Source organism: Triturus cristatus, chromosome 2_1, assembly GCF_964204655.1.
Source record: "Triturus cristatus chromosome 2_1, aTriCri1.1, whole genome shotgun sequence".
In the NCBI taxonomy this organism is placed as follows: domain Eukaryota; kingdom Metazoa; phylum Chordata; class Amphibia; order Caudata; family Salamandridae; genus Triturus; species Triturus cristatus.
In genome coordinates this window covers 632,077,502-632,097,791 of record NC_140581.1, presented here as the reverse complement: position 1 = coordinate 632,097,791, position 20,290 = coordinate 632,077,502, and the positions used below count along the sequence as shown (strand labels likewise).

General features: G+C 51.8%; 1 protein-coding gene across 1 annotated transcript in view; it reads right to left on the bottom strand.

Moving 5' to 3' along the window:
* Nucleotides 1–20,290, bottom strand: part of PPIP5K2 (diphosphoinositol pentakisphosphate kinase 2) — a 1,583,220-nt gene that overhangs the window by 47,076 nt on the left and 1,515,854 nt on the right. Inside the window, exon 27 of the mRNA XM_085632565.1 lies at nucleotides 5,958–6,077. Coding sequence (XP_085488691.1) covers nucleotides 5,958–6,077 — 120 coding nt within the window. The remainder of the gene's footprint in view (nucleotides 1–5,957; nucleotides 6,078–20,290) is intronic.

The following is a 20,290-nucleotide window of genomic DNA, read 5'->3' as shown; positions in this document are numbered from 1 at the left end:
CTGTACCCACAGGATGTAACTGAAAAGGGTCACAGGACTAGAACACGACTCATGGCAAGTGACCAGAAGTAAACACAACAACATAGAATGTTCACCCCACCCCCCACAATGACCTATGAACTGTAGCATAGTCAAACAGAACCTCAACCCAATCAACTGCAGCATAGACAAGGAGACCCCAAAGAAATGGGGAGAACAGACGAGGGTGGAGGGAGGGTAGGAAAACATGAGAATCTCCACGCCGGAGAACCCGGGTGGAGGAGTATTGAAAAGCACACAACCTAGCCACCCAAGAATGAGAATGGGTGGCGAGCCAATGTGCCCAAAGCAGCATGACACACCCTGCCCCGAAGGTAGGTGAACTAGAGCACCCCTCAGGAAGACCAAGCCACCCGTAAGGAGGCAAGATGGTAGAACCCCACCTAAAAAGGTCCTCGCAGAACGGGAAGGATGGGCGGGCGTTAAGGAATCTGCGGCTAGACTGTTTCATTACCAGATACATCGTTAACGAAGGTAAGTAACTCGTTCATCTGATACAGACATCTAGCCGCAGATTCCTTAACTTAGAATAGATACCAAAACCATACCCCATTGGAGGTGGGTCTGCGACTGAAATCCACCAAGTTTCCAAAGGAAGAAGTCCGTCAAGAACATTGTCTTAAGCAAGGTGGGGGCCGCAATGCTAGTGTGGCTGACACCAAACTCGTAAAGCTCAGCATTGCCAGCGTAGCTGACACCAAACCATTTAGTTCAGGGCAGAGCATAAACAAGGGAAGCAAGGTACCACAATCCGTCAAGAGGACGGCTACGAGTCCACTGTCGGCCAGACAGGGACGAAACGAAATCACAGAAGCAGAAAGGTCAGTGAACAATGGCAGAATGCCACAAACTTCTACGAAAAGAGGGAAACTGAGTATAGGACCCCAGAATCCGTAAGTGACAAAGGCCCAGCGAAGGGACTTAAAACACGATGACAGATTCAGAACAGAATATGAGCAACACAAAATCAGGTGCCAATAAATGACATGTCAGGGCAGAAGGCATCACGCAGACATACAAACTATGACCAACAGGAGATGCATAGATGTGAATTACAATACAAGAGACAATGTGTACCGTGAGAACCACACCACACAATGCCAAGCTCAATGAAGCATAACAGCAACAGCATGTGTGCGCCGCTCAAGAAGACTGCGTAGCACCAGGTAGCCAACCAGGCAACCGAATCACTAGGTTCAACGACCAAGGGCCACCGGCAGCCGAACACGCCCAAATCTATCTCGAGGGAGAGAGGGGGAGAGGGAAAGAGGGAGAGAGGGAGAGAGGGGGAGAGGGGGAGAGGGGGAGAGTGGGAGAGGGGAAGAGGGGGAGAGAGGGAGAGGGGGAGAGGGAGGGAGAGGGAGAGAGAGAGGGAGCGGGAGAGGGAGCGGGAGAGGGAGAGGGAGAGGGAAAGAGAGAGAATGAGAATTAATGTGGGACAATCCCCAGAAACCACTGCAGTAGGACCCTGCATGCATGCCCCCTCGTGTGCATACACAGCACACAGAAATACATAAAAGAAAATAAGTGACAACCAAGGGTAAACTGGAAGAGTACCCCTGGAGAATAGAAAGTCACTCAAAAGGTACCAATGCCACCGCGTCCTGCAAAACGTAGCAGGACATACAGTCCTACCACAAAAGAGGGCGACACAAACTCCCCGATCGGGAGGAAGACCGAGCCACCACGATACAGGCGGGAATACTGACTACCACACCAACCAAGAAGTCAGTAAGCCAGAGATCATCCGGAGATAGAATACGTCAGTTGAAAATCGCTGCAGAGGCAAGGAGAAGAAGACCTGACAGCGAACAGAAAAACCTGAGCCCAGGCTGGGCCCGTCAGAAGGAAGCCAGGGGCACAAGGTAAAACAGAACAGAGATCCGCTCTGGCGAAAACTCTACCGCCCATAGGCAAAGCCCCGACAGGATGTGCCCAAGCCCTTCCCAACACCAGGGAAGATGACAACAGGAATAGAACTCAGCCAAGACAATGGCTCGAGGGACACTACGGGCCTCCCGTGATAGCACACACACCTAGTGCGGACCACATGTGGTGCCCGCCCAGAATACAGAAGAACTGATCTGGAGCGGAACGGATCAAAGCGCCCACAGGGACGAGTACCCATGCCCAAGACAACCAACAGTGCTAGGGGCAGAATAAAGGTGGTAAGATGAGCCAAAAGAATGGCAGGAGGACATGAAACCCCCTAGGGCGAAACGGACACGGAAGAACTCCGACAATACACTGGAGCAAACTGCATCCACAGATGCATGAAAGTGCAAAGGAACAACCATAGACAGCAATACAGAAGCTCCAGGAGAGGGCCACGTCAGTTTGTGGGTCTCAACAGAGGAAACATTCCACCACAGCAGGAAGTATGGAACAAAGGGAGTTGCCCACACTATAACCCACAGGAAAATTCCCAGAGGGACAGACAATAACAAAGAGAGCTCCACGGGAGCCTCCAAAACTTCCTGGCAAGGAAGAGCAGCTACACAATAGCGAACAAATACCCCATATAGGGTACGTCACATACCTATAAAAAGCAAGGGACACCCCTTGAGACAAGCTCATAGGCAGAGGTAAAAAAGAAACATATAAACAGCTGGCCCAAAGGAAGGAAAAACACTCCTGAATAGCCATACAGCCCGCCTGAGAAATAATGTTTTGAACCCAGAGACGTAAATCATAGAGAAGTGATAAAACTGCATACCAAAACACAAATCCACCATAGAGGACTAAAAACCTGGCAGTCATGGAAATCCAGATAGGAGACGCCGGACCGTCGAGTCCACATGTGCGATGGGCCACATCAAAGTGCAGATCCCTGAGTCGCTCCCGAAAATTCTCGGGGAAACTGCCATTGCATAACCATGCATGGCAACGCAGAGCAACTGACCTGGCCGTAGCTCGACCCACGAAGTCAGTGGTGCGCATGGCCGACCGGATGGAAAACTGTGCCATGTCGCGGCCATCCTGAATAAGCCGGACCAGATCAGCACAAGGGCCCTCCGGCAAAGAGGGAAGGAGTTGTTCGACTGAGTCCCAAAGGGCAGAAGTAGCCCGAGCAAGTACGCAGGTCGTGTTCAGGGACCGAAGACTTGAGCCGGTGGACGAAAAGACATTGCGGCCACACGACTCCAACCACCTAGACTCCCGAGTGGGAGTAACAATGATGGAGGAGAGGAAGGGAGCGTTGCCTGGACAACAAGTCCTTGAACCCTAGGATGGAGGGACAAACAGGCAGGGTTATCTGGAGCCAGCCGATGGCGATGTGCAATAGCACGATCCCTGGGGTCACCCAATGAGGGTCTGGCCCAAGTCCCCAGAAGGACATCATACAATGACCCGCCAAAAGGCAACAAGGGTTCCACATCCACTGTACCCTGGTGGAGAAGATCCAACGAAGGATCCAGAGGGCGGCTGCATCTGCAAGATATCCGCAGCCCTGAGAACCACCATCGCAAAATCTGCGCTAGCCTCCGTGGACATCCAAGGTGGAGACAGCAAGTCATCCGTTGGGGACAGCTGCAGGCCAATCCGTCCACCCAATGACAGAGGCCCTGCAGAATAATAAGCCGGCCAGTGCCCCATGGGCCTCTGCTCTGTGGAGCATAGAAAAAACCCTGGGGGCGGAGAACCCACTGGGGTCACGTTCTCCACCAGCAGAGGAACAGCCGGGGACGGAACCGGCGTTGATCGACGTCGGGACGGCGTCGACGACCCCTGAAGAGGACTCGTCCACCCGGCGTCGATTCGACCTCTCCCAAGGCCGGAGCCTGCAGGAAGGAACAAAGTCGACTCAGAGTCGAGGTCTGCGCAACAGCCGCATCCAGCGACGACGTAAGGAGCCCCGCAGGACTGTGTGAAGATGCATCAGGAGGGCTAGACATCAGAGTGGGATGCCACTCCAGGCCGTGTCTCGACGTAGCAGCGGCCCCGGAACCGGTGTCAAGGCACTCGGTCGACGCCGAGGGCGAACCCGCCAGCGAACCCCCGACCTGAGTCCCTAACCCCCCTGTGGGGCCCGAAGGCACGCCAGTGAGAGGGGGTGACCCAAAGAGGGCCTGGAGAGCCCTGGAATAGGCCTCCATCTGGTTCCCAGTCATCCCAGCACCAGGAAACTGTGGGTAGGCGGGCCGACTCCTGAGGACCCGTGTACTGTGAAGACTGGAGCAGCTGGCCCCGACGCCACGCTTGTACGTGGTTGACTACCTCCGTGACTTCTTCCGGTGCTTACCCGAGGCAGGCTGGAATGACTCCGGGATCTGCCCCGAACAGGAACCTCAGCGTGGGAAGAACTGCACCGTTAGGATCCTTCCGCTGAAGACGGAGGCCGGCGCCACGAGGATTCTGACAGGGACAACTGGGCGGACATCAATTTCATCCGTCGTTCCCGCAGGGAGGTTAGCTTCAGCTGCCGGCAGGCATCGCACTCGGCAGAGTCATAGTGCGAGCCCAAGCACCACATACAAATCTCGTGTGGATCCGTCGCAGACATCTGCCGCGAACAGGACGCACACGACCGGAAGCCCGCAGGCATCGGCACACTGTTCCAGATGCAAAAAGGCGTCGAGAAAACCTGGAACCAACACAGGCCAGAGGAACCGCTTCTCCCAGATCCGCATTGAGACGCGGAAAAGAAGAAAAACTGACGTCGGCCCGCCGAGGGGGACTTATATGGCTCCATTGACGTCACTGTGGACGACGTCAGGACGGAACCGGACCCCACCGCGTGCAGAGATACTGCTGGGGTAAAAGTTTTCCAGATCCAGTCTAACGCCTGGGGATATTCTAAATTAAGGAATCTGCGGCTAGATGTGTCTATCAAATTAGAAATTTGATGTTCGTGTAGAAAAAAGTAAACATTTTGATCCAGTATTGCTGTCTGCTTATTAATATACTCTGCAGATTCATAATTAGTCTCCAGTATTTCTCCGTGCTCAATCATATACTCTGCAGATTGAAAATTTGCCTATTTTATCCCCTAGGGTTCTCGCAGTATTTTATTAAGATCTGTGCTGTTATATTTCACACAAGAACTTCTGATGCATATTAAGAACAAATTGAACATTTTCCAACCTTCAGTATGCCCATGAGATGTGAACTGCTACTATCTAAATATTTTTGGACAATTAAGTTCTAAAAATATATTTTAACATTTCTGAACCTACGTACTGCTTCTTGAATGGAGAGCATGTGTGATGCCGCTAAGCTTTTATATTTGTTGCACTGTTTTAGTTCATGCTGCAGCACGTTACGTGGAAAGGTGAAAAAAAACCCACAAATTCCATTTCTTCAGCTGCTTGTATTCTCTTTGGCCCGGGGGTACTGCATTATTTAAGTGTTTGCTACTGTGGAATAGCTTATCTTCATCTTGGACCCACTATGGTTTCGTAATGGAGGAACACAAGATTGAACTTTTCTAATCTGCGTTATACTATTGTTTCATGAGTAGCGTAATCCCTTTTCGAATTCTGGAATTTCATATGCTGGTATTTTAAAGTATTGTTCTCGTTATTACAATTATATTTTGGGATATGTTGTACGATGCTCTCTTGCTGGAGAGTGATGCTCATTTGTCTAACAGTTATAGAGAAAGAGAAAACATTAAAATAGTGCAAGACAAAGTTCTAGCGTATCGGAATTAACAAAATGTCTAAAACATTTGCAACAGGTAACTAGTGAACTATGCATTTTTATATAGAACTTTAGCTTTATTGTACTATGATTCAAATGAATCCATTAATATTACATTCCCTGATCTGCGCCAAATGACAAAAGGTGAACTTTATGGATAAATATAAACAGCAAACATTTATAACGATTTTCCGCGGAAGGAAATAACAATGTTACACCTTGGATACTTCTAGTACAAAACTACAAATGACCCTATAATACAAAAATGCACTTACAAAAAACAAGTTTTTCTTGCATTTGTCTGTCAGAAGACTGCGGAAATGGAGTTGGGAGTATCTTGGTTGTGGTGAATGTGTTAAGAGATACTTTTCTTCCACCAAAAAACGGTGATGGTGCTACAAGAGAATAAAATATGGGAATTATTTTCATTTTCACACAGGTTTGTAATGTATGGATCTGCTATTCCCAAAATAAGCACGTATCTGGAGAGCAATTCATATCTTGGCATCATTACTTTCAAGAAAAAGACTTAAAACACTAGATTTGGGGGTATAGTTATTTTCGAATATCTAGCTACAGCACATTCGAAAGTCTCAATAAAGTATCAAATTTAAAAGCTCTGCGGTGATTTTCGTGCACACTATTTTAAGAGCCACTGGAAATGGTGTTAGGTATCATAGTAAATCTCACCATGAAATTGTTTTTATTTTGTTTTTTTATTGTTATTATTGATGTTTATTGGTAGCCTGAAATAGCACAGAACCGATACTGATTGGCCTCATCTTTGAGAACATGATTAATATACTTAAGACAAGATCTTGAAATGAAAACGACAACACTAAATGATTCAGAGATAAATGTACTGCAATTATAACTTCAAAGAATATGTTGCCATTTTCAAGAAACACACCTGATTTGGAAATAACAAAATTCTAAAGAAACTGGGTTGGTTTGGAATAGCATCTTTGTGTAATAGTAAATTGCGCAGTAAGCATAATCTTCCATTAAAAAGCACACGTTTCCATTAATCAAGTGGAATGACACAATAAAGGCAGATGGCCAACACCAAAAAACGGAAACAGGGAGTTAAAATATCTTTATATAATGTGCATCTGCCATGCCCTAAAACGAGACTCCTGTTATAGTACACTAAACATGTTTTAATAAAAAATATAGAAAATAATCTGATAATTGGGTGATGCTTTTAATTTAACACCATATCTGCTTTTTGACAAAAGAACAAGTTACTTACTGTGAGAAGTTGGCCTGATGTATTATGTCACTAGTTCTAGTGTACACCTTATATCAGTCCAAACAACCCTTATGGTGATTGGTTGTAAAGTCAACCTTATAGACCAGCTATCCTAGTGGTAGCATGGACAAGAGCAGTCTTAGGCTAAACTCTGAATGGCATGTGAAGCCAGCTGTGATACCATATATAATCCCTTGAATACCAAATGAAAGGACACCACAACAGATATATTTATAAAATAAAGTGTATTTATTCTAGTCAAACCCTCAGCACTCTTTATGAGATTCGAGGTAAGTACAACACAGTCTTATTTAAACATACATTAAGTCACACAGGTAAGTAATACAGTTAGGCCCTAGGGGCCACTCAAACCATATAATAAAGAAGTGGTATAAGGACCACTGTCACGGAAATGGGATAGGCCTAGGCCTAGGGAATCGCTGGGGCTACACTACACTAGCAGGAAGTGGGAGGCCCACGGGATTCAGGTGCAGAGTGGAAACACTCACGCGTAATGCGTAAAAGTCGATAGAATTACTAGCAGTTAGAAATTAACAGTTTAAGGACACTTCTGAAGCAGCTATAGAGTCGAGACTCGGAAACTAGACCTTAGGATAGTCACTACCCTTGTGAGCACCGAAGTACTCAAGTTACCTAGCCCACAGGCTGCGGGTGCATAGGTGGGAACTTGCGTCGGGTTTCGTCGTGGACTTCTATGGATGCCTGAAGGAAAGTTGAAGAGTGTCCGGTGGATCCCAAGGCTGGGATCAAGAAGGGAGGATACCTGCAAGCAGAAGGGACAGAGTCAAGGTCACTAGCCAGTGACCACGTGGAACCAGGAAGGAACCAGGCGATGTCGAGAAGATTGCAGGTGAAGGGTGAAGCTTGTCGCTGCAGCCACGGGTACCAGGAGACGTCGAGGACGACCAGGATCAGGAGGAGAGCTGTCCCACGAAGGCTCTTGCTGTCGGCGGCGTCGAAGTCGAACTAGGACTCACCAAGCCTTGGCAAGCGGAACCCACGAAGAACGGAGGACTTGCTTCTGGTGCAGACCAGGAAGGTCTGGGGGGCTTCTCTTTTGCAAAGAAGCGGGAGCCAGTCTGGAGGAGCCAAACCAGCAGTGAAGATTTCAAGGTGTGTCATCACAAAGGCCGCTAGCTAACGGGCAAACAACCGGACAGACGCGGCAAGCAGGAAAATGCAGAAGGGCCCCACGCAGGACTCGTGGAGTGTGGGGGGGCTGATCTTCGGTGCAGATGGTGCTTGGGGTTGGGGCTTCTCAATCCCAGGTGCACAACTTCGAGGGTACCTCAGAAGCTGCGCTGGAAGATACTCGCCACTTTTCCCAGGTAGCCGGTCCCACGTCTCTCGTCGCCTCCACGGATCTCAGCTCGGCTGTGGATGTGGATCAGGGTCGGAGAAGTCTGGAAGTCGAGGCTCTGGTCGGGCTCTGCAGTCGGTCCCTCGTAGAACTTTAGCAAAGCAAAGGGTAGTCTCTTGATGGTGCCTGTTTGCACAGGGTAGCCACTCCTTGGCCACAAGGGAGATTCTTCAGTCTTCTTCTTTCGTCGAATGTCGAAGGTCCAGAGTTCCTGTTCAAGTTGCAGGTTCAGGATAATCTAATCTCCTGGGGCCCAGCTACCACTCTTATCCAAATCTGGGGGGCTGGGTTACCTGCTAGGTCACGCCTTATGGGTGGGACCTGGGAGGGGGGTGGTTACACCCCCTTCCCTTTGTCCAGTTTTGCGCCAGGACTGGGGCTGGAGAGCCCCAGCACCGGTTTGAACTGGACTATGCACGGGACACTTTGTGTGCCCCAGGCATGTCTCATTCTTTTCATCCCTCCCTGCCCCAATACACTAAGGCCTGTCTGGGGTGGTGCTCGCACCTCCCAAGGCAGGAAACCTATTGTCCAAGCCTCCCTTGCCGGGATCACTCCCAGCAACAGGAGGTCACACTTGTGTCGTGGCAGCAGTGTGAGAAGTTGGCCTGATGTATGATGTCACTAGTTCTAGTGTACACCTTATATCAGTCCAAACAACCCTTATGGTGATTGGTTGTAAAGTCAACCTTATAGACCAGCTATCCTAGTGGTAGCATGGACAAGAGCAGTCTTAGGCTAAACTCTGAATGGCATGTGAAGCCAGCTGTGATACCATATATAATCCCTTGAATACCAAATGAAAGGACACCACAACAGATATATATATAAAATAAAGTGTATTTATTCTAGTCAAACCCTCAGCACTCTTTATGAGATTAGAGGTAAGTACAACACAGTCGTATTTAAGCATACATTAAGTCACACAGGTAAGTAATACAGTTAGGCCCTAGGGGCCACGCAAACCATATACTAAAGAAGTGGTATAAGGACCACTGTCACGGAAATAGGATAGGCCTAGGCCTAGGGAATCGCTGGGGCTACCTACACTAGCAAAAGTTAGGAAGTGGGAGGCCCACGGGATTCAGGTGCAGAGTGGAAACACTCACGCGTAATGCGTAAAAGTCGATAGAAATAGTAGTTGTTAGCAATTAACAGTTTAAGGACACTTCTGAAGCAGCTAGAGAGTCGAGACTCGGAAACTAGACCCTAGGATAGTCACTACCCTTGTGAGCACCGAAGTACCCAAGTTACCTAGCCCACGGACTGCGGGTGCATAGGTGTGAACTTGCGTCAGGTTTCGTCGTGGACTTCTATGGATGCCTGAAGGAAAGTTGCTGACAGGCAGTCAGTGAAGAGTGTCCAGTGGATCCCAAGGCTGGGATCAAGAAGAGAGGAGACCTGCAAGCAGAAGGGACAGAGTCAAGGTCACTAGCCAGTGACCACGTGGAACCAGGAAGGAACCAGGCGATGTCGTGAAGATTACAGGTGAAGGTGAAGCTTGTCGCTGCAGCCACGAGGACCAGGGAACGTCGAGGACGACCAGGACCAGGAGGCGAGCTGTCCCACGAAGGCTCTTGCTGTCGGCGGCGTCGAAGTTGGACTAGGACTCACCAAGCCTTGGCAAGCGGAACCCACGAAGAACGGAGGACTTGCTTCTGGTGCAGACCAGGAAGGTCTGGGATGCTTCTCTTTTGCAAGGAAGCGGGAGCCAGTCTGGAGGAGCCAAACCAGCGGTGAAGATTTCTGGATGCGTCGTCACAAAGGCCACTAGCCAACGGGCAAGCAACCGGACAGGCGCGGCAAGCAGGAAAATGCAGAAGGGCCCCACGCAGGACTCGTGGAGTGTGGGGGGCTGATCTTCGGTGCAGATGGTGCTTGGGGTTGGAGCTTCTCAATCCCCGGTGCACAACTTCGAGGGTGCCTCAGAAGCTGCGCGGGAAGATACTAGCCACTTTTCCCAGGTAGCCGGTCCCACGTCTCTCGTCGCCTCCACGGATCTCAGCTCGGCTGTGGATGTGGATCAGGGTCGGAGAAGTCTGGAAGTCAAGGCTCTGGTCGGGCTCTGCAGTCGGTCCCTCGTAGAACTTCAGCAAAGCAAAGGGTAGTATCTTGATGGTGCCTGTTTGCACAGGGTAGCCACTCCTTGGCCACAAGGGAGATTCTTCAGTCTTCTTCTTTCGTCGAATGTCGAAGGTCCAGAGTTCCTGTTCAAGTTGCAGGTTCAGGATAATCTAATCTCCTGGGGCCCAGCTACCACTCTTATCCAAATCTGGGGGGCTGGGTTACCTGCTAGGTCACGCCTTATGGGTGGGACCTGGGAGGGGGGTGGTTACACCCCCTTCCCTTTGTCCAGTTTTGCGCCAGGACTGGGGCTGGAGAGCCCCAGCACCGGTTTGAACTGGACTATGCACGGGACACTTTGTGTGCCCCAGGCATGTCTCATTCTTTTCATCCCTCCCTGCCCCAATACACTAAGGCCTGTCTGGGGTGGTGCTCGCACCTCCCAAGGCAGGAAACCTATTGTCCAAGCCTCCCTTGCCGGGATCACTCCCAGCAGCAGGAGGTCAGACTCGTGTCTGTGGCAGCAGCATCCATTTTGTGGTGCTGGGGCTCTGGTTAACTTTAACCAGGTAAGTAAGTTATAACATGTCTTCTCCCTCTAGAAGGGAGGGATAATATCCTCATCCCCAGAAATGGGATGGGGGTATTATTCCAAAGTGTTAGACACCTTACACGACATGTTTTGATAAAGCCAAACCATAGTTACTATAACCGTTTAAGATTATAAGGCACTTTAAGAGTATATGGTAGGCTATATCATAGAACAGCTATAAGGACATGGTTCCGAAAGCTGCAGACAGGCTCAGCTCATGCTAGAGCACCATCTCACATGTTACCAAGCACTCTGCCTCCAGGATTGTTAAGGCCTGCCATAGGAGTGGCTGATAGGTACACATGTGTCTATATGTAAGTTAGGTATAGGAATACTACACCTAAGCAAGGAGTGATTACACGACCTTGCCCCAGCTGAGTGATCAGCCAGTTGTGTCATAATGGAAGGCCAGGCCAGGGGTGGCATAATACATGCTGCAGCCCCTGGTAGGCCTAGGGTACACCTATGCCCTGGGTACCTAGGGTACACTGTACAGGGGCCAATAAGGTGATCCTATCCAAATGGGTTATGCACCTAAAGTACACAGTATCAATTTAGAGAGAGAACAGCAGGGCTGTGGGTCTGATTAGCAGGCCCACAGCCACATCTAAGTCGAAAACCAGAAAAGCAAAAGAAAAAAGTGGGGGTGAACATAGAAAGCAGACCCTACTCTCCTACAAGCAGCATCCATTTTGTGATGCTGGGGCTCTGGTTAACTTTAACTGGGTAAGTAGGTTACAACATGTCTTCTCCCTCTAGAAGGGAGGGATAATATCCTCATCCCCCGAAATGGGATGGGGGTATTATTCCAAAGTGTTAGACACCTTACACGACATGTTTTGATAAAGCCAAACCATAGTTACCATAACCGTTTAAGATTATAAGGCACTTTAAGAGTATATGGTAGGCTATATCATAGAACAGCTATAAGGACATGGTTCCGAAAGCTGCAGACAGGCTCAGCTCATGCTAGAGCACCATCTCACTTGTTACCAAGCACTCTGCCTTCAGGATTGTTAAGGCCTGCCATAGGAGTGGCTGATAGGTACACATGTCTATATGTAAGGTAGGTATAGGAATACTACACCTAAGCAAGGAGTGATTGCACGACCTTGCCCCAGCTGAGTGATCAGCCAGTTGTGTCATAATGGAAGGCCAGGCCAGGGGTGGCATAATACATGCTGCAGCCCCTGGTAGGCCTAGGGTACACCTACGCCCTGGGTACCTAAGGTACACTGTACAGGGGCCAATAAGGTGATCCTATCCAAATGGGTTATGCACCTAAAGTACATAGTATCAATTTAGAGAGAGAACAGCAGGGCTGTGGGTCTGATTAGCAGGCCCACAGCCACATCTAAGTCGAAAACCAGTAAAGCAAAAGCAAAAAGCGGGGGTGAACATAGAAAGCAGACCCTACTCTCCTACACTTACCTTCGGTAACGTTGTATCTGTAAGAAACATTAGTTAGTTAGATTCCTCACCTTAGAATATCCCCAGGCGTCAGGCTGGATCCGGAAAGATTTTTGTAGCAATACCCGTTGCGCGTCACTAGGCATCGTCTGCGGCTCCGCATCCGTCGTTGGCGTCGTGCGCCGGAATGACGTCGGAGTACTTAATTGCCGCCCTCGCGCGCCGACGTCAGTTCTTGTACATAGCTTTCCGCGCCAGGAACGCAGAGCCACACTGGTGCCAAAAAGTCTAGGGCCCTGAACAGGATGACCTTAACCCTAGATGTCGGTTCGCAGAGCGGGGAGGATGGGTGGGTCGGTGAGGAATCTAACTAACTAATGTTTCTTACAGATACATCGTTACCGAAGGTAAGTAACTTGTTCATCTGAAAGAAACATGTTAGTTAGATTCCTCACCTTAGAATAGATACCCCAGCAATACCAACCCCGGTGGAGGGTCTGCGAACCAAGATCACACCAGAAAGTCCTGGAGAACAGAACGGCCAAAGAAGCCATCTCGCCGGACTTGGCTGTCCAGGCAATAGTGCTGAGCGAACGTGTGCAGTGAGGCCCACGTTGCCGCCTGACAGATGTCCTGCAAGGGTACGCCCCGTCCCAGGGCAGTAGTTGCCACTGTGGCCCGGGTGGAATGGGCTCTCAGCCCAACAGGAGGGTCCTTTTTCGCCAAGGAGTAACAAACCTTTATACACAAGACGACCCACCGTGAGATGGTCCGCTTGTGTACAGCCCTCCCCTTCTTCGAAACCTACGTATCCAACAAAAAGTTGGTCGTCCACCCGGAACTGTCTGGTGCGGTCCAAATAAAAGGACAGCGCACGTTTGGGGTCCAGACGGTGGAGCCTCTCTTCCTCTTTCGAAGGATGCGGAGGCGGAGGCGGAAAGAAGGTGGGCAAAGTGACCGATTGCCCGATGTGAAAGGGGGTCACCACTTTTGGAAGAAAAGAAGGACGAGTCCAGAGGACTACCTTGTCCGGATGAACAGAAAGAAAGGGAGGCCCAGATGACAGAGCCTGGAGCTCACTCACCCATCTAGCCGAGGTGATAGCTACCAGGAAAGCAGTGTTAAGAGTCAGAAGACGAAGGGGACAATTGTGAAGAGGCTCTAAGGGAGCGCACATCAGAAAGGTCAAGACAAGATTCAAATCCCACTGAGGCATTACGAAGGGGACCAGAGGAAACATGTGAGTAATGCCTTTAAGAAAATGCGAAACAGGGGACTTCAAAAGAGAAGGCTGATCAGGAAGACTTAAGAAAGCAGAGATTGCAGAAAGATAACCTTTCAAGGTGCCCAGAGCAGAGCCTTGCTGGGCCAAAGAAAGAAGCAAGAGTAGAACCTCAGAAAGAGGGGCGCAAAGGGGATCCACAGCCTTTGCTGTGCACCATCCCACAAATGTGTTCGACCTGCAGGCGTATACCGATTTTGTGGAGGGACGCCTGGCTGTCAGAATCACATCACAGACTTCAGGAGGCAAGTCAAATGGCATCAACAGTCGCCGCTCAACCTCCACGCATGGAGATGGAGGCTGGACAGGTTCGGGTGGAGGACCGTCCCCTGCTGCTGCAACAGAAGGTCCTCCTGAAGAGGCAGTCGTACCGGAGGATCGATTGATATACTGAGTAGCTCGGGATACCAGTACCCTCGTGCCCAATCCGGAGCCACTAAGATGACTTGGGCCCGGTCACGCCTGATCTTCTTCAGCACTCTGGGCAGAAGTGGTATAGGCGGAAAGGCGTACAACAGAGTGCAACTCGACTCGCGACGAAAAGCGTCTCCGAGCGAGTGCCGCCTTGGAAATTCCAACGCGCAGAACTGCTGACATTGCGCGTTCTCTTCGGTGGCGAATAGATCTAACCAAGGCTCTCCCCACTGCAGAAAGAGACCTTGCACCACGTCCGAGTTCAGACGCCATTCGTGATCCATCATGCACCGGCGGCTGAGTTTGTCTGCTCTGGCGTTCAGAGAGCCCGCCAGGCGCAGAGCCTCCTGACAAAGGGTCCACGACCCCACCCCGCCCTGTTTGTTGCAATACCACATGGCGGTGGTGTTGTCCGTGAACACCTGCACAACACTTCCCCGGACAGAGGGAAGGAAGGCTTTCAGTGCAAGCCGGATCGCTCTCAACTCCAACAAGTTGATATGGAGTTGAGACTCCACCGGAGACCAGAGGCCTCTGATCGCCGCCTCTCCCATATGGCCCCTCACATCCCAGGAGGGACGCGTCCGTCACTACTACGTGCTCCTGTTGGGGTAGGGAGAGGCATCTGCCCCTGACGCAATCGCGGTGCCCTCCGAGATCAAGACATGGTCGGACAGGTTGCCTCGATGCTGGGCCCACTGAAACTTCAGGTCCCACTGCAGAGCCCGCATTCGCCACCTGGAGTAATAGACCAACAGGATGCAGGAGGCCATCAGCCCCAGAAGCCGCAGCACCAACCTGACCGAAACCCAGGATAGAGGCCGAAAGATGTGAAATCAGAGCCTGAATATCCCAGACCCGCTGTTGGAGGATAAGCCCAGAACTGCGCCAAATCGAGAACCGCTCCGATGAAGAGGAGCTTCAGGGAGGGTCTCAGATGTGACTTCGGCACGTTGATGGAGAACTCCAGCAAATGCAGGAGGTCGGCCGTAGTCTGGAGGTGGGAGACGACTTGCTGGGGCGAGCCCGCCTTCAACAGCCAGTCGTCGAGATAGGAGAAGACTGGAACCCCCGATCTGCGCAGATGAGCTGCGACCACCGCCATCACTTTCGTGAACACCCGAGGGGCACTGGTAAGGCCGAAGGGGAGCACGGTGAACTGAAAGTGCTCCGCAGTTAACGGTGGTGGGCCGGCAGGATGGGGATGTGAAAATAGGCGTCCTGCAAGTCCAACGCTACCATCCAGTCTCCAGGGTCGAGGGCAGCCAGAACCTGAGCTAAAGTTAGCATCTTGAACCGTTCCTTCCGGAGGAAGGCGTTGACGCTCCTGAGGTCCAAGATAGGGCGTAGGCCCCCTTTGCCCTTCTTGGGAAGCAGAAAGTAGTGGGAATAGCAACCACGGCCTACTTCTGGACCAGGAACGCGCTCGACGGCCTCTTTGGTCAAGAGGGCCGTAACTTCCTCCCACAGAAGATTCAAGTGATCCTCCGATATACGGTGGCACTGCGGGGGCATGGCTGGAGGGGTCGTCTCGAAGGGGAGGGAGTAGCCCCTTCGGACGATTGGCAGCACCCACCTGTCCAATGTGATGGATCGCCAGTGGAGCAGGTGATGGCGAACTCTGCCGCCCACTGGCGTGGAATGGCCCTGAAAGATCGGACTAGGAGGACTTTGAGGAGGATGCTGCCGGGGTGAATGTGGACTGACCGGCACGTTGTCCTCCAGTAACACCTCGGCAGAATCCACGTCCGCGGGTCTGCGGCCGGTGGCTAGGCGGACGTGAGGAGGCGCCCCTTCCTTGGCCACGAAAGGGGCGAAAGGCGGAAGTTTGTGGCCGCGGGGCCGAGAGACCCAAGGACTTGGCCGTAGCCCGGGAGTCCTTAAAACGAGCCAGCGCACTATCCGCCTTCTCACCAAAAAGGCGAGTGCCATCAAAGGGCATATCCATGAGGGTACTCTGGACATTCCCCCGAGAAAGACGTGGACCGCAGCCAGGCGTGGCGCCGGAGCACCACCGTGGTGGAAATCGCCCTACCCAGCGAGTCCGTGGTGTCTAGTCCACACCGTATGGCATGTCGCGCTGCATCTCGACCGTCAGCAAGCGCCTGGGAGAGACGTGTCCGGGCCTCCTCCAGACAAAGGGGCAGCACGTCCTCCACCGTATCCCACAGAGAGTGGGAGAAACGGTCCAAGAGGCAAGCGGTGTTCAAAGACCGCAGGCCCAAACTCAGGGAAGAGAACAGCTTATTTCCGAACTGTTCCAGCCTCTTGGATTCCCGATCCGGAGGAGCGGACGGGAAGGAGGATTGGGAAGTGGAGGCCTGGATAACCAGACTTTCGGTGGTGGTGTAGGAGAGTAGGGTCTGCTTTCTATGGTCACCCCCACTTTTTGCTTTTGCTTCACTGGTTTTCGACTTAGATGTGGCTGTGGGCCTGCTAATCAGCCCCACAGCCCAGCTGTTCTCTCTCTAAATTCATACTATGTACTTTAGGTACATAACCCAATTGGTAAGGATCAACTTCTAGGGCCCTGTACAGTGTACCTTAGGTACCCAGGGCATAGGTGTACCTTAGGCCTACCAGGGGCTGCAGCATGTATTATGCCACCCCTGGTTGGCCTTCCATTATGACACAACTGGCTGATCACTCAGCTGGGGCAAGGTCGTGTAATCACCCCTTGCTTAGGTGTAGTATTCCTATACCTACCTTATATATAGACACATGGGTAACCTATCAGTCACTCCTATGGCAGGCCTTAACAATCCTGGAGGCAGAGTGCTTGGTAACATGTGAGATGGTGCTCTAGCATGAGCTGAGCCGGTCTGCAGCTTTCGGAACCATGTCCTTACAGCTGTTCTATGATATCGCCTACCATATACTCTTAAAGTGCCTTATATTCTTAAACGGTTATCGTAACTATGGTTTGGCTGTATCAAAACATGTCGTGTAAGGTGTCTAACACTTTGGAATACTACCCCCACACCATTGCTGGCGGTGAGGATAGTATTCCTCCCTTCTAGAGGGAGAAGACATGTTGAAGACCTACTACCGGTTAAAGTTAACCAGAGCCCTAGCATCACAAAATGGATGCTGCTGCCACAGACACAATTCTGACCTCCTGCTGCTGGGAGTCCTTCCAGCGAGGGAGGCTTGGACAATAGGTTTCCTGCCGTGGGAGGTGCGAGCACCACCCTAGACAGGATTTAGTGTATTGAGGCAGGGAGGGTTGAATGAAACGAGACACTGCCTGGGGCACACAAGGTGTCCCATGCATAGTCCAGTTCAAACCGGTGCTGGGGCACTCCAGCCCCAGTCCAGGCACGAAACTGGACAAAGGGAAGGGGGTGTAACCACCCCCCTCCCTGGTCCCACCCATAGGAGGGACCTAGCAGGTAACCCAGCCCGCCAGATTAGTATAAGAGTGGGAGCTGAGTCCCTAGGACTTTGGATTATCCTGATAACTGAAACTTGAACAGAAACTCTGGACCTTCGACATTCGACTACGGAAGAAGACTGAAGAATCTCCCTTGTGGCCAAGGAGTGGCCACCCTGTGCAAACAGGCACCATCAACCGACCTGCCGTTTGCTTTGCCCGAAGTTCTACGAGGAACCGACTGCGGAGCCTGACCAGCGCCTTGACTTCCAGACTTCTCCGACCCTGATCCACATTCACAGCAAAGCTGAGATCCGTGGAGGCGACTAGAGACGTGGGACCGGCTACCTGGGAAAATTGGCTACTAGCTTCCAGCGCAGCTTCTGAGGCATCCTCGAAGTTGTGCTCTGGGGATTGAGAAGCCCCAACCCCGAGCACCATCTGCACCGAAGATCAGCCCTCCACACTCCACGAGTCCTGCGTGGGGCCCTTCTGCATTTTCCTGCTCGACGCGTCTGTCCGGTTGTTTGCCCGTTGGCTAGGGACCTCTGCGACGACTAACCCTTGACTTTTCACCACTGGTTTGGCTCCTCCAGACTGGCCCTTGCTTCCCTGTGAAAAGAGAAGCACCTCAGGCCTTCCTGGTCTGCAACAGAAGCGAATCCTTCACTCTGCGTAGGTTGCGCTTGCCAAGGCTTGTTGTGTCTAAACTCGACATCGACGCCGCCGACAGCAAGAGCCCTCGTGGGACAGCTCCCTTCCTGGTTCTGGTCGTCCTCGAAGCCTCTTGGTATCCGTGGCTGCTGCGACAAGCTTCACCTCTTCACCTGCATCTTCACGACATCGCCTGGTTCCTTCCTGGTTCCTTCCCGGCTCCTGGCTGGTGACCTAGACTCTGTCCCCTCTGCTTGCAGGTATCCTCCTTCTTGATTCCATCCTTGGAATCCACCGGACACTCTTCACTGACTGCCTGTCAGCAACTTTCTTCAGGCATCCACAGGAGTCGACGACGAAACCCGACACAAGTTCACACCTATGCACCCGCAGCCCGTGGGCTAGGTAACTTGAGTACTCCGGTGCTCACAAGGGTATTGACTATCCTAGTGTCTAGTTTCCAAGTCTCTAACTCCTAGTTCCTTCCGAAGTGTCCTAAAACTCTTTAATTCAAAATATTACTATTTCTATCGACTTTAACGCATTACGCGTGAGTGTTTCCACTCTGCACCTGAATCCCGTGGGCCTCCCACTGCCTAGCAACTGATAAGATAGTGTAGCCCCAGCGATTCCCTAGACCTAGGCCTAACCTGTGTTCGTGACAGTGGTTCTTATACCACTTACTTAGTATATGGTTTGCGTGGCCCCTAGGGCCTAACTGTATTACTTACCTGTGTGACTTATGTATGCTTAAATAAGATTGTGTTGTACTTACCTCGAATCTCATAAAGAGTGCCGAGGGTATTTTGACTAGAATAAATACATTCTAATTTTATAATATATCTGTTGTGGTGTCCTTTCATTTGGTATTCAAGGGATTGCAAATGGTATGACAGCTGGCTTCACATGCCATACAGAGTTTAGCCTAAGACTGCTCTTGTCCATGCTACCACTAGGATAGCTGGTCTATAAGGTTGACTTTACAACCAATCACCATAAGGGTTGTTTGGACTGATACAAGGTGTACACTAGAACTAGTGACATCATATATCAGGCCAACTTCTCACAGGTGGGGTGTTGGGACAGGAAACTGGGGTCGCCCGGAGCAGTGCGGTGGCGCCGGGCCACGTTCCGATCCACAGGAGGAACTGTGGAGGGCTTGGACCAAGTGCCCTGCAGAACATCTATGAGAGCCTCATTGAACTGCACCAGAGGCTCTGTGGAGCTTGCTGATGGTTGAAGCACCTCTGTGAGGATGTTAGTCCTCACGGCCACAGCAGGCAACTAGAGCCCCAGGCCTTGCGCAGCACCACTGAGAAAGCTGCACCTTCCTCCGAGGCCACAGTCATAGGAGAGATGAAACCAGCGTCTGGGGAGGTGTCCAGACCACTGGCATCCCCCAGTTCGTCTGCCCAGTCCTGTGAAAGTTGGCCCTGTATGGCCATAGGGTCCTCTGACCCCTCCCAGTCGCCCCCGTCATCCGATTCCTGATAAACAGGAGGAATGATCGGAGCCGGGCGGTAGATGAAACGCTCATCCATCGGCGTCGGGTGCGGTGTCGAGCGGCGCCGGGCCCGGACAGGGGCTAAACCGGGGAACGGCGTCGTCCGGAGACGGCGCCGGAACCGGTGTCAACACCGGCGGAGGAGGCGCCGTGAGGTCGACCGGCGCCGGCAGAGATCCAGGCCCGGATCCCTCGGGGACCTGCGGCGGCGGGAGCGAAGTCATCAATGGCGCCGGAGCCGCCGGCAAGCGAGGTCGCCCAGTTGAGCCCGCGGGGCCCGAAGGCACGCCGGCAGGCGTCGACGGCGGAGCCAGGCCCCTCATGGCCGAGAGGAAGGCACTGACCTCCGCCGGAGCCGTGTCAGTCCCAGGGACTGGCGGGTATGGAGACAGACATGGCTCCTGCGGCTCCGACGGAGCTGCGGGGGTGGGACCACCCTGACCCTCGGCTGAGCCGCGCGACCGGCGAGGGGAGTCCGAAGAGCGGTGTCGCCTCTTGGACTTCTTTGATCGCTTCGACTTACCCGAAGACTTGGAGCCCAACGAGCGATGATGGTGACTGCGGCTCCGTGACCGGTCCTTGGACCTCCTCCTGGACCGGGACCGTGAGTGGAGCGGAGCCGAGTGCCGAAGCTCGAGAAGCTTACGGGACCGCTCCCGCCTAGCCTTCGAGGTCAAGTCCT